The 15,224-nt window shown below is 41.8% G+C and overlaps 1 protein-coding gene across 1 annotated transcript; it reads left to right on the plus strand.

The window, feature by feature from the left end:
• The first annotated feature begins 244 nt into the window (after positions 1-244).
• Positions 245-14,025, plus strand: LOC119739400 (NFX1-type zinc finger-containing protein 1-like). The gene is made up of 4 exons (XM_038214343.1): positions 245-451; positions 6,851-7,070; positions 7,163-12,527; positions 12,830-14,025. The coding sequence occupies exons 2-3, from the start codon at positions 6,859-6,861 to the stop codon at positions 12,510-12,512; spliced, it is 5,562 nt and encodes a 1,853-aa protein (XP_038070271.1). The 5' UTR covers positions 245-451; positions 6,851-6,858; the 3' UTR covers positions 12,513-12,527; positions 12,830-14,025.
• Positions 14,026-15,224: the final 1,199 nt, after the last annotated feature.

Here is a 15,224-nt window from a genome sequence, read left to right on the forward strand (position 1 = left end):
GCAAACATGTCCAACCTCGTTTGAAATTAAACAGTTCACTGCATAACACCGAAGTATAGATGCACTGAGTACGAGGTTTGCAGACACAGCCATTGCCACATCAGGGAAATCCCCTGACCCGTCTGGTACCTGGACTCATGTTAGTACTAGACGAGTAGCAATGCAAGTTACGCACATACGTAATGGTATTTCCCCCCTTGTATGGCGCAATAAAAAAAAAACCCTTGGTGCCAAGGTTCAGTGCATGTATTAAGTGTCAGCACACACGTACAGTCAGACTTACACAGCGACCATGGGCGGTTGTGTCAGCAACGAAATGAGTCAAATTCCTGAGAAATTTTCTCGTCGGTGAGATTTTGTGCTGTTTTCCGAGAGGAGGTTTCGTTCAATTGGATATTTCAAACGGTTTACCTAGCAAAGTGGGCAGCCGAGGACCGTGCGTCACATCAAGGTAGGTTAAGGTTGTAAAATCGGTGGTGCGAAAAAGAAAAATCGGAAGACCGTTGCTCACTAATCTAGCCAGACTGCATTAGCCTGAAACATTTTTTTGGAAGTCTCTCTCTAAATAGATGCTAGTATACGCTGTGTCGTGATAGAAGAGCTGGGTTTGGTCCACATAGTTGGGGCCGCGACGGTGCAGATGCAGGTGCCGGTTTTATATGGGGGCATGCAATGATGCAGTAAGGGACCGATGGGGATCGATTGACGATTATATTTTCAATGGGGAGCGCCAATAAAATCATAAAATCATTCACACTATATTTACTAATGCGCCCTTGTCACGACTTTTTCTTTAGCGGAGACCGTTCGCATGTACATCACAATCCTTCTTTTTGCTTATGCAATTTTTTTTTACGGAATTTATTTTTGGGGGGGGGGGGGCTAGACAAAATTTGCTACAGCCCCCCCCCCCCTAGCCCCCCCCCCCTCATTTGTGGACATTCCCCAATCAGTCTGATCTTTTTATTGCACAAGTTTCCTCTGCACGGACCTGCAACCCTGAGGATCAAGCCTTTAGTCACTAGTCAAGGCGCGCGTGTGATTCTACCCGGACACGTAATGCACAAGATTCTGGCACGAAAAAAGACCAGTGTAGTGGCTTCGCCGCATCCGGGGTGTGTCACGTGTCCGGATAAACGCGTGGGACTTGACCAAAGGCTATATAGCCTGGATCCTAAATTGTTGATCTCTTCGGTTAAAAAAAGGTTCATCTAAAAGCCTTTAGAATTATTTTGTTTGTCCTCTATTTTATTCTGAAGACTTTGATAACCTTCCCATCTTTTGTACTTTTCTTTATGGATTCCTATTTAGGCTAAATTAATGGTAAATTTGTGGAAATTATTTGACTAACGGGCAATTCCACGGATTTACAAACCTCAATGCCAAAAGCAAAATTCCTAATGCCACAAATGAAACATGTACCATATCATTTTGGAGCCTTTAATTTGTATTTTATTAAAATATTGTTTATTTCTAACAATGTTTAACAATTCAGCTAACGGAAAATAATATTAATAAAATACACGAAACTCAGTTTGAGTACGTCCGCCACCATGGTGGCTTCGAGCCGATTTCTAATACAGTAAAAAATAAACCAGAATAGTTGGATGAATAATTTCTTTTTAAGATATTTTGTAAGGTTTATCAGAATTAAAATTCACTTAATGATGATAACTGTTATTATGCATCCTGTTGAGTTGTCCAAAATGTATGGCCGACACTATATAACTGCCCTAACGCAGTTTGTCTTGATAGTACGGATTGGATGATGGAGCACTTTAAGGTCAAATTATTGAAAAACTGTTATGAAGGAATGAGCGTTCATGTTGAGGTGCTCAGTAAGTAAAATGCATGGGAGTATTTCACGGAAGGAATTTCTCACTCCGGCGTTGATCGTGACCTTGTTGGTCTTAAGGGCGAATCGGGGGGGGGGGGGCAACGGGGGCCATACCCCCCCCCTCCCCCCCAAAAAAAACGAGCCCATTTTTAGGTGTTGGGCCTTGAGCCAAACACCGTTTGGTTTTGTAAGAATTTACTGTTTTTGTTCTCAGCATATTTATCAGCAAATCCTCCAGAACTGTTTGGAAAAATGGAAACATATATGAACTTCATTTGTCAATACATGAATGCCTAATCCACCACAGATGTGGTTTTTTTGCAATTACGTCATCATGACGTCATCATGGGTCACGTGACGTCACTTGAAAGTTTAATAAATTTAATCTTTGAAATTCCATATAAAATCAACCGTGAGAGACTGGAACCTGAAATTTGCGGGAATCGACATGGTTATACATGATCTTCATTTTATCCTGTGCGCGTAAAATCATGTGGCCCTTCCTTCCGGTCGAAACCGGAAGTGCCTAATAATTTAAAAGTGGAAAAAGATATGAACTTGCTTTTAACGATTTAAGTGTCTGCCTGGATTGACCTTTCAAAAAAAATAATGGTGATGCCATGAAGTGTTGGAGCGCCCTCTAGCGGCAGGTTAAAAAACTCCAAAAACGCATTTTCACTTGATGTCTGTGGCGAAGTTTGCGGTAATCGCTTCAAAATTAATGTAAATGATGACCATAATGCAGACAATACCTGTGCGCGAAAAAAAATTGATTACGTCATCAGACCGGAAGTTACAATAAAAAGACCTTTAAAAACCTTTAAAAAAAATTGCTAGAAAATATACCGTGATAGATATAATCAAGATTTGGCTGTATACAACACAGAAATATAGCTCTTGAGGTTTCTGGTAATGACGTTACAATGACGTGATCAAGTGTCATATTACAAGCAATCAAAGATTTCTAGATTTAATCTTTGAAAATCAATATATAAAAATCAACTGCCACAGATTTGATTTGTTCTTAATGTAAATCGATACAATATTGCAGGGTCTTCATTTTTGGTAATAAGTGCAAAATCACGTGACCCTTCTTTCCGGTCGAAACTGGAAGTGCCTTATTATTTGAAATTGGCAGAAGATGCGAACTTGCTTTCAACGATGTGAGTGTCTGCCTATAGGCAGTACTGTACAAACATATTACAGGTGACGTCATTAAATGTTAGAGCGCCCTCTAGGGGCAGTTTTAAAAACGTCGAAAACGCAGTATCACTTGATGTATGTGGCGAAATTTGCGGTAATCGCTTCAAACTTAACATACATGAAGAACTTAATGCAGAAAAGACCTGTGCGCGAAAAAAATGAATGACGTCATCAGACCGGTAGTTATAAAGAAAAGACCTTTAAACCTTAAACAATTGCTAAAAAATCAACCGTGAGAGATATAATCAAGATGTGGCTATATATAGCAGAGTAAATATAGCTCTGGAGATTTCTGGCAATGACGTCACAATGACGTCATCAAGTGTCATATTACAAGCAAATAAATAGTTCCATATTTAATTTTTGAAAGTCAATATAATATCAACTGCTACAGATTTGATTTTGTTTTTATGGCAATCGATAAAATATTGCAGGGTCTTCATTTTTGGTTTTAAGTGCAAAATCACGTGACCCTTCCTTCCGGTCAAAACCGGAAGTGTCTTATTAATTGAAATTGGCAGAAGATGCGAACTTGCTTTCAACTATCCGAGTGTCTGTCTAGGCAGCACTGTACATCAGTTTTACAGGTGACGTCATCAAATGTTAGAGCGATGTGTGTGGCAAAGTTTGCGGTAATCCATGGCCCAACACCGTGTGGTTGTTCCTTCAACCTCTAGTTTTTATTTTGTTTTTTTTAAGCGACGTCGCAATAAAGGCAGGCGCTGCGAACACCACCATCTTTTCTTCCAAAAAAATGTTACATTTTGTCAGAAATTGTCTCAGATTGCACCATAGAGCATCTAAAATCCAACAATTTTTTGGGGCCCTTCACCGGTCCCGAACCCTTTGCCGTAATTTTTTTGTACCCAATTTTTTTGGGGGACCCATTGTTTTTTGTCCCCCTCCCAAAAAAGAAGTTGTGTTCTGGATCCGCCCTTTGTTTGCCTACCTTGATGGTATGCGGAAATAGTTCAGAAAGTTGTATTCTGGGTTCAGAATTCCGTAGTCACTATAAATTATTGACAAACATTCCGCAGTCTAAATAGCCCCGGGCCAGTATCACCAAATAATTTTCTGGATCAAAATAAGTTATTTTGATCCAGAAAATCAAATAATTTTTTTTAATAACACCTTTCTGTGTCAAAATTACACTGAGGCAATGTTTTTTGGGTCAAGTTGAACCGAAAAATGATCCAAAGAAGTGTCAGGTATGAGAAGTGTGATCCGAATTTCAGGTCAAATTGTACCCAGGACTTTCTACTAATCGTGCAGTCTTTATTCGTGGACTCCATTTTCTGGTCCAATTTTAATGGTCAATTTTTTTTAATTTTTTTTTTTCATTTTTCTTAAAAGAACACTTTATGGCGAGGTAGAATTCGGGCTTGTATATAATCACAAACTTTTCGTCTGCACTCGTTAGCCTGTCGTAATAACATCAATTATACAGTTTGATCGGCTTCTCTATAATGTGTCAGGTTGGTAGAAATTCCCGACTCCAAATTGAATCCCTACGACTCGTACTGGATTTGATAACATTACATCTAAATTCTAATGGTTTTTATTTTGTTTTACTATTGTAGAGTACACCATTTGCAGCTATCCAAAAAGTTACTGATAACATTATTGTTGAAAAGCTTACTTGTTTTAAAGGTAGTAATAGCACTAAACTCCCTGTGAAATGATTGTTTCTGACAAACTTTCATTTTGAAGAAAACAATAAAAGAAGGTCGTTTCCTAAGATGCGTCTAAAGATGCATTTTTGGAAATTTCTGTTTAGTAGTTTGTTTTCAATTTGGCAAAGCCATGAACGGGTGCCGTGTTGACGCGAGGCACACGCGCGTGCGGCGGTTGCTATAATTCGTCGCTTCGGTGCGTGACATGGCTGCAATCGGCTGAATGAGAATGACGTGTCCCATACGCTGATTTCGGGCGAAATTTAAAACATGACTCGGCAACTTTCGAATTGAAATCGAGATCCTAGAACATTGTTTTCTCGGAATATACAGCATTAACTGAGCCAAAACTTCATCAGGTTAGTTGTTAATTACCCTTCTTTAGATTTTGAGCACGTTTGTTGCTACAAACGAATAAAAAATGCACAAATGACAAATGATGTATCTACCTTTAAACACAGCTGATATGAATTTCTGCCGTAACGTAAAGGAAGCACATCGAGCCTCCACCCCCCCCCCCAAAATGACCTGAGTTAACCTGATGTTAAACATTAATTCCTATCCATTTTCAGAGTTGATCACCATGAGTGTTCACAATTATTACTGTACCCTTCAAACGAGCTCCGCTCAACCCACGCCCTTGTCCAAAGTTCAAGTATTTGTGTAGGTGTTTTCCAAACCTTCGCTCTTATTAGAACTCGGCTTCAGGTTTTTTTAAAGGCCTGGCATGGGGAATTCTTTTTTAATTGTGTACATTTTGTAATTCAGAAATATCAAATCCTGTAATACGAGACTTAAAGGGAATATAATACATCATTTGCTTTTGCTGTAATTTTCAGAAATGGATGGAATTGAGGGTTGGAAATATATAGCAAATATAGTTACACTGACTTTTTTGAGGTTTTGGGTTCGAAAATGCTATAAAAACCAAGAAAAACAATCATTTTCCTGTAGTCTGGTTCCATGACTCCATATAAGAAGAAACAGAGCAGTTTACATACATTGGGGAATTGTAAGGTCAGGGAACCAGTCTAGCTGGCTTGTACCCGTTCAAAGGTGTGTAATCGATTGCAAACAAGTGCGATGGTCAATTGGGGCCAGTATTAGAAAAAAGCGACTTTTTTTCCTACTCAATCTTGGTGACCAAAAACCAAACCCTCAAAGCGCCCTCTTTTCACAGCTTTAAAAAAAACATACCAATATCGATACATATTTAGATAATTTAGTTCATTAGCTTTTCAACAATTCAAACATTTTCAAAAATTCCAATTGGTTAAGTATTTTTTGAGTCATGGCAAATTCCAAATTAGTGCGGATATTTTAATCTGTCCACGCGTCTCATGCAATTATCATTTGTTAGGAATGTAATGAATTTGGGATGAGGATAGTTTTACTTTCTCTGATGTGTCAATCTTTCTTTCTCTATTTGATTCTTTTTTATTTATTTTTCATCTTTTTCCAACAATGTTCATTTATCCTTTTAGAACTAATAGTAGTCCTGACAAAGTCTGCCTGGTAACTTCTTAGATGTTTAACGTGCTGCTCTGTCTCTGCCCTCTACTCAGGCTTGGCAGCCTTCTTAGATGCAAATATCATTCGTGGTAGATGAAATGAAAAAGCAGCGATTGTAATTGGCCATAATCAATAAATATTTACCCAATTGGAAAGAGTTGTTCGTTGTTGCAAAGCTAATGGACTAGCATCTCTAAATATGTATAGATATTTGAAAAGAATTTTTTAAAAGCTGTAAAAAAAAAAAGAGAGCACTGAGGGTTCAGTTATGTTTGGGACACCTTGTATAGTGTAAATTGCGATGAAGGAAAAACAATTTGTGAATACTATGATCTGCATACATGCACTCGGCGAAAGTTTCTATTAACAAATTGCTATCGTCATTCATTATTGTCTTCTCCATCAGCACCATATAATCTCTCTTATTTCCCTTTATTTGTCCTTAACCACAGCTGTGATTGGTCAATACATAAAAAGGCTTTATAAATCGGTCTGTTTGTATCACACATTGTGAGGTCAGATTACATATCAAAAACCCATATTGTACTCTCACCATCGTCCTTTGATATCACGCACACATAAAATTGCCTAATTGCACAAATTGCCTTCTTTAATTTGACTGCAGATTCTGCAATGGATGCAAATCCATTCCGAGTCAGGGGGCATGGTGCCAACCAGGGAGGAGCAGCGGATGGGAGGCGTCGGCAGGAAAACGACCAACCAAGGGATCAAGGAAATCCAGGAAGATTTGGCAATCAGCGTGGCCAGGAGCGTGGTGGTGGGTATGGCTGGGGGCGTGGTCAAGGACGAGGACAAGGGCGTGGTCAAGGACGTGGTCACTTCAGGTCAGTGTGTCATCGAGAAAAATTAGATTTTGACTTTCATACTGTTAAACAGTCAGACTAACTTTTTTTCTGAACTTTATTTTGTTTTATAGAAATGTTGGTCCTAATCACCAAGATCACAGAGACCAAGAAGGTTTTCAAGATGGTCAAGGAGCAAGGCCCCGCACCCAAAGGGAACGCCCCATCAGGCAGCCTGGGTACAGAATGTTACAGTCTTTGCTGGATGAGGAGAAGTGCCCTGCTGAGGTAGTCCAAGAACTTACCTCCTTCGGGAAAGGTTTGGAGAGTCTGCTGCGTGAGCGTGAGATCAGGCGCGACATGATGGTGCTTCTCATTCAAGTCATGGACAGGGTCTGTGACTGCGAAGACTCCCCTCAGTCTGTGGTCCGGGTCTTGAATGCGATCGTCGACACAGACTTCCTCAGCAGGAATCTTAGTCAGCACATCAACAGCATGACGACCGAGTTTGACGACAGGTATTTGATGAAGGTCCCTGATCTGATTGGCTCAATCTTGAAGCTGATGCAGACGCTCATCCAGAAAGTCCAGAACACCATGAAGGATGTCCACGTTGTCCTCACGCTCATTGACTCTGTTGCTAGGACTTTAGAGACAAAGGGTTACCCACTGGAGAGTGAAACCAAGGTTCTATTGAGCCAGCTGCTTCTTTGCTGTCAGCAGAGAGAAAAAGAAAAGGCGCACAGAAGCCAGCGACAGAGAACGGACCAGGAAGCACCACCACCAAACGACTTCAGAGAAATTCCCATATTCCCGGATGTTGCTGAAATCACCACGAATGCTGACAATTACCTTAGACCCAATGTGGTGCATGGGAGGTATCGAGACCTCAACCATTACCTCGATGTCCAGTTCCGCCTTCTGAGACAAGATTTCTTGGAACCATTGAAACTTGGCATCGCAGAGTATCACGTGTCCCTTGCACAAACCAATATGAAGCGCAAATTGAGAGATATTCGCATCTACCATGATGTTGGGGTGCATTTTCCCATCTGCACCAATGAAGGGATCACACACCGCGTGAGCTTCGACATCTCCAAGCTCAGGAAGGTTAGATGGCAAGCAACAAAGCGACTCACTTTTGGATCCCTGGTTTGTTTGTCCAAGGACAACTTCCAGTCAGTTATATTTGCAACTGTTGCGAACCGAAAGCCAGAGGAGCTGGAGGAAGGATTAGTGGATTTGCGGTTTCAGGATATGGCACGCGTCTCAGAAATAGACTCCTCGGATTGTTTTATAATGGCAGAGTCGTCCGCTTACTTCGAGGCCTACCGTCATGTTTTGCAAGGCCTGCAGGAAGTCAATGACAACAGTCTACCCCTACAGCGTTACATCATCGAGGTCTCAAGTGATGTGAAGCCCCCTCAGTATCTTCGCCGTAATAGGTTTTCTACCTATGACCTGTCTTCGCTGACGCACACAGAGGAAGAAGGTGACAAGGATGATGAGGGTAAAGTTCTACGTGACCTTAGGAGGCTCAGCACAAAGGCCAGCGCAGTACAAGTCTTGACTCCATCTAGTTGGCCCCGAGCTGAAACTTTGCATCTAGACGAGTCGCAGCTTAAAGCCGTTCATGCTGCACTGACGCAAGAATTAGCCGTCATACAGGGACCACCAGGTACAGGCAAAACCTACATAGGTCTGAAGATTGTGCAAGCTCTCCTTCACAATAGAGAAGTGTGGAAAGAAGATGACGAACCAAACCCCATCTTGGTGGTTTGTTACACCAACCACGCCCTAGATCAATTCCTCGAGGGGATCATGAATTTCAATCAGAACATTGTTCGTGTCGGTGGCAGGAGCAACAGCGAGGATATGAAGGACAAAAACCTTAACTTTCTGAAGAGAGAACAGCGGCGTAAACGGGATGTTCAGCGCGCAGTTCATATCCGAACTAGCAACATCTTGAGAGAAATGTACTCCCTGCGTCAATGCATGGAGGTCTCCCAGAGGAAAGTCGAAAAAAGCATGAAGGGCATCATCAATGAGGACTTTCTGCAGCCATTCATGACAAAAGAACACTATGCAACCCTCACGGTAATCTTTCGTGAAACAGGCTATAACAGGCCGACATCTTACATACTTGAATGGTTGGGACTTTCAGGAACCTTTCGTGTAGCAACGGGCCAGGAAGTTGGTATCGCTGCATTCATGGGACAAGATGACGAGCCAGAAGAAGATGATCAGGAGGAAGATGAAGAGTTTGCTGTTGCTGAGGAGGCAGATGCGATAGCAGAGCAGCGTATTCTTGATGACAAGGAGGATGACATGTTTCTCTTTGATGAAGATCCTCAAGAAAACCACCTTGTCTTGGATATCGACAGTTTGGTTGCAGCACAGCCTGAACAAGAGGGATGGCAGATGCAATCACATCAAAAGAAGCGAATGAGAAAAATGCTCTTGCACAACCTTAGAAAATCTGAGAAAATGACAGAAAGAGACGCTGGGAGAGTGAAGAACGTTTGGGCAATTGGAGACATCAACAGTCGTTGGAAGCTGTACCGTTACTGGGTCAGCGAGTATAGCAAGAATGAACGGAGACGAATGGAGATCGTGCAAGAAAAGTACGAGGCCCTATCACAGGAACTGAAGGAGGTTCGTGTTGAGGAGGATCTTTCCATACTGCGTCGGGCTAGCGTGATCGGTATGACAACAACAGGTGCTGCGAAGCATCGCAATGTATTGCAACGTGTTGGTCCTAAAATTGTGGTTGTAGAGGAGGCAGCAGAGGTTCTTGAATCTCACATCGTCACCACATTGAGTGCCGAGTGCCAGCATCTTATACTCATTGGGGATCACCAGCAACTGAGACCAAACCCCACTGTCTACCGCTTAGCTAAAGACTTCGATCTTAACATCTCCCTCTTTGAGCGGATGATAAAAAATGGCGTGCCTTGTCAGTCTCTGGTCCAGCAACATCGCATGCGTCCAGAGATTTCAACAATCATGAGGAACCACTTCTATCCAGACTTGAAGAACCACGAGAGTGTCCGATCTTATCCGAAGATAGCCGGAATTAGTTCAGATGTATTCTTCCTCGATCACGATATTGAGGAGGAAGAGGTTGATGACTCTCGTAGCAAATCCAATACCCACGAGGCAGAGGTCCTGGTGGCACTGTGCAAGTATCTGATACAGCAAGGTCAGTACCAGCCCACACAGATCACAATCCTCACGACCTACGTGGGTCAACTCTTCAATTTTAAGCGTTGCATGCCCAGGTCTTTCTTCAACGGTGTTCGCGTATGTGCTGTCGACAATTTCCAAGGGGAGGAAAATGACATCATCCTGTTGTCTCTGGTCCGTAGTAATCAAGAAGGTAACATTGGGTTCTTGAAGGTGTCAAATCGGATGTGTGTGGCCCTGTCCAGGGCGCGACATGGTTTCTTTTGCATTGGGAATTTCCAAGGGTTGGCGCATGGAGATTCACTGTGGAAGAACATTGTACAAGAGATGCGCGGGAGAGGTTTGTTGGGGCGATATTTGAGTTTGGTTTGCCACAATCATCCCAAAACTATCACAAGGGTCAGCACGTCAAAAGATTTCCTCAATGTGCCCGAGGGCGGGTGCAGCTTGGCCTGTGCGTTCAGACTCGATTGTGGCCACAGCTGTGGCATGCTTTGCCATCCAACTGACTCTGAGCATAAAGAGTACAAGTGTCTGAAGAAGTGTGAGAAGGTCCTCCGTTGCGGGCACAGGTGTAAACTGCTCTGCTTTCAAAAATGCGACAGGTGCAAAGAAAAAGTTGACAAGACTCTGCCATGCCGGCATCAAAAGAAAATCCCATGCTACCAGAATCCAGACTCGGCCACATGTTTGGAGCAGTGCATGAAAAAGCTCCCCTGTGGTCACAGGTGCCGTCGAAAATGCGGGGAGGAGCCCTGTACTGAAATCTGTCTGGAAACAGCCTTTCGCAGTGACTGGCCTTGTGGACACGCTGTGCAGGTCAAGTGCAGTGACGGCCCAGAGAAATGTCCAAAGAAGTGTGGAGTTGAGTTGGAATGTTCTCATCAGTGTCAAGGTTCCTGTGGGGCTTGTAAGAGAGGCCGGCTGCATGTACAGTGCCAGCAGAAGTGCAACCGCACCTTAGTTTGTAGTCATCAGTGTACTGCATTGTGTACACGTGAGTGTCCTCCTTGCGCTGAGAAGTGTAAGAACCGTTGTGTCCACAGCAAGTGTCCGAATCGCTGTGGGGATCCATGTGCCCTCTGTCAAGAGCCTTGTGCATGGCGATGCCCTCACTACCGATGCAGTAAGAAATGCAGCGAAGCTTGTGACAGACCGCCGTGTAACAGACCTTGTCCGAGTAGGCTTGGGTGTGGTCATCCATGTATTGGCTTGTGTGGAGAACCTTGTCCTGACAAATGTCGTGTATGTCACAGAGATGAAGTGACAGAGATACTGTTTGGAGACGAAGATGAGCCAGATGCCCGGTTTGTCCAACTTGAAGACTGTGGTCACGTGTTTGAAGTAGGAAAATTTGATCAGTGGATGGAAATGAAAAATGAGGAGCAGAAGTCAATTCAGTTGAAGGCGTGCCCAAGATGCAACACACCAATCAGACGGAATCTTCGCTACGGTAACATAATCAATGAGACTTTGGCAGATATTGAGCTGGTGAAGGAGCGTATATTTGGTACCAAACGGGAAATTGCCGCGAAAAAGGTCCAAGTCCGAACCATGCTTTATTCGGTAGCGACGGATGTCGACTTAGACACTTTTGCCGATCGAATTAGCCGTCCAATGGGTCTAGCTGAATTAACAACCATCGAAAATCAGTTGCTACTCCTTAAGGACATGGCCAAAGCGAAGAAGAAGGCCACAGACGTTGCGCGAGATGTTCCCCAGTACATCAGAAAGATAGAGGTGCATAGGAAGAACCTCTTGGAATTAGAGAAGTGGTTGCTGAAACCTCGCATGTACCTCAGCACGCAAGAACTTGACGACTGCAGCCGTGAGGTACAGCGCCTCTCAATGTGCTTTAGTTTCTTCTTCATCAAGGCAAAGGTCCAGGCCGCGGCCAGTAACAGTAACAAAGCGAGCGTACAGATCGTTGAAGACCTGCTTCTCAGCGGTAAACCTCTTGAGGAGAACAGTGTGAAGACTGTCAAGACGTTGCTGGAGAAACTAAGAAGAGAGTGCACCGGGCTCGGAATATCAGAGACCGAGCGAGTCATGATTGTGAAAGCCATGGGGTTTTCAAAGGGTCACTGGTACAAGTGTCCTAATGGTCATTGTTATACCATTGGAGACTGTGGCGGGGCGACTGTGGAAAGTACCTGCCCCGAGTGCAAGGCGGCGATTGGAGGAACAGGTCACCGTCTTGTTAGTGGCAATGCCCTTGCCTCGGAGATGGACGGGGCTAGATATTCAGCATATTCTGAAGAGGCCTTCATGGAAAACTATGACCTCAGAGAATTCTAAAAAGCTTTAGAGGAGGTAAACCTACTTGACACTTTTTATGATAAATGAAAAAGAAATACATGAAAGACAATCAACTTTAAATTAGTAAATATCTTTTGAAATCGAAATATAAATGATTATTAAGCCATACATCTGTTTACACTCTTCGTCTGCATGGGGTGAGTTTGCAAGACTTTAATTATGACATTTCTTTGTTTGCTTGGAATTTTTTAAAATATATGTAATGTACTTTATTCGCATTCCGTAATAATGGCCTGGTGGTGACATAAAAAAATTCCAAAAAAATGTTCTATTGTTTCTCTGCTTGCCATCCACAGGGTGCACATGGCCCATTGGGGAGTTGGACAACAGAGAGAGGAAGAGACCATCATCAATTATTATAATGATTAATTATTATGGTAATAATGTGCATATTTCATCAACAAAGCTTAAAGCTTGGGAATTTGGTGTTAATTCGTTATTGAAATCTAAATATATGAACTTGAATTAGTCGTTCAAATCTGACTTCAATTCTGAAATCGGCGATTGCTGTTTTCCAATCACGACAGATAATGTTGTTACTGACATACGATTCGATTCCGATTCGTGAGTGTAAACTTTGTTGGAACTGAACATTAAGAGACCAAGGCCACTGGTGGGATTAAATAAACTTAGAAAAGCTATGCAAAGAACTAAGATAAATGGAATTATGATATAAAATTTCATGAAGTACATTTACTGGATTGTTTTGACAGACGGTTGATTTAATTCACTCTGCAATTTTAGAAAACAAAACAAACAAGTGAGTCGACATGGCTCAAGTGTAAACAAAAAAGTAATTTCAATTACAATACAATTTTAGTTTATTCTTTGTAAGTGTTAGTCGTAGTATGACAAAATTGTGTGGTAAAATGATATAAAACAAGGGGCTATAGGGTTTCGTGCGAGGATTGTTGACTGTATATCAACTGGACTAACTATGGGCGTCGCAAGGGGGGTGCTTGCCACACCCCCCCCCCCCCCAAAGGCAACCAAAAAAGGAGGAAAAAGAAAGAAAAAGAGGCGCGAAGTCATATTGCTGTTAATTAAATGGGTGAGGGGGGGGGCCAAACGTCCCTGCCCACCCTCGAAAATGATCAATCGAGAATGTGCTGGAAAAGTGCAGGGATTTTTTTTTGGGGGGGGGGGTGTGCTTTGCCCCCCTCTAGAAAAAAATCCTGGCGACGCCCATGGGACTTACTTAATTACATGCCTCACTAGTGATTGGGTGATAGTGACACTTTAAACTGAAAACCTCAGTGATAGCGATAACCTTTTCTTGTAAAAATGATGAATGAAGAAAGGTTTCTTGGTCGAAGCTGGTAAAATAGGTTTAAACGTCAAATTATTTGATTTTGAATCTTGTACATAGCGCTTTGCAATGCCAATATTTGTAATTTGGTGCATGATGATGTCTTATGCTCTTGGTGTATGTTCTTAGAATAACGGGAGATATACATGTAATTTTATAAATAAACCTTACAATTGGAATTAATATAGTATTGAATTACTGTATAGTAAGTACTGTGGTTAACTTGCTGTTTATCTATGTATAAGTATCAAGAATTTCTTAATGATTTTTTTTTCAATAAGGTTAGGCTACCTTAAATTGGAGATATAGGCAGCCGTGTATGAGCAGTGCGGGCAAAGGTCAGCTGAAAGGTAGTCAAATCCTGCAAACAGAGAAACTCGGCTAGAAAATGGTTGCGTATACAATTTTCTCCAAGAGGTCTACGGACTTTAGAACTTGAAGGAAGATGTAGCCAGACTAGTATCTAGCTCTCTATCAATGATACATAATTTTTTGGGAATCTTTTGGTACAAGAGACATCAAAGTCGAGATTAATTTACGAATTTGAGCACGTGGTCACTGTAGGCCAATACGAAGACCCCAGTTGATGGCGAAAGCATTGGGCTACGCATTGTGCAGAGATATTGTTCCGTGACAGTTTTGAACAATGGGGAGCACAATGCTCTCGCCATTGAAGGGGGCCTCCATGATAGAATTGACAGCGTGCCCGGATTGGTAGGCCAATTATTGGCAGCCATGTCATCAGCGCGGGCCGAGGTCCGCTGACAGTCAAATTGAAAATGTTGAACACAGAAAAATTATGTATTTCTAAGAAATTAACGTGGCTCAACAGAACGAATAATGTTTTTAACAATTAAATAAAAGGAAAATATACATCAATATGTCATTTCTTTTAAAGACGGACCGGTCATTAAGATTTTTAAAATTAATTACAAGATACTGTGTCCTCGCAATGACCCAAAATTATGAGAGCCGTGCATATCGTCTTTTAGTCGTTTAAATACCAAGTTAATAACTTAAGTTAAATATATTCAATAGAATGGTCTCCAACGAATTAAGCACCCGAGCGTAAAAGTGCGGGAAAATGGATTTTGAAGCGGTAGCAATTAGCTTAATGATTACAAGTGTTAAATGCATTATGTCTTAATAGTGAAAGGTAATCAAGTGTATAAATTGACATTTTGCTCAGAAGTACACTATGTGTATGTTTCTAAAAACGCAATTCCCTTCTCAATAGTGAAGTAAATTGGAATATAGCATTACTCTAATAATTGCAATTGGCATGAGAACAGATAAGATTTACGTACTTTGTTTATTTAACTGCACAACAATGTTACAGATAAAGTCTATAAGTGTGTCTATATCTACTCATTCTATTAATA

Source organism: Patiria miniata, unplaced genomic scaffold (assembly GCF_015706575.1).
Source record: "Patiria miniata isolate m_02_andy unplaced genomic scaffold, ASM1570657v1 HiC_scaffold_30, whole genome shotgun sequence".
Classification (NCBI taxonomy): Eukaryota; Metazoa; Echinodermata; class Asteroidea; order Valvatida; family Asterinidae; genus Patiria; species Patiria miniata.

Bases quoted from the DNA above. Each gene is read 5' to 3' on its own strand.
- LOC119739400 (XM_038214343.1), top strand. From the start codon at position 6,859: ATGGATGCAAATCCATTCCGAGTCAGGGGGCATGGTGCCAACCAGGGA. The intron at 7,071-7,162 runs GTCAGTGTGTCA...TTTGTTTTATAG, and splicing joins CAAGGACGTGGTCACTTCAG to AAATGTTGGTCCTAATCACC.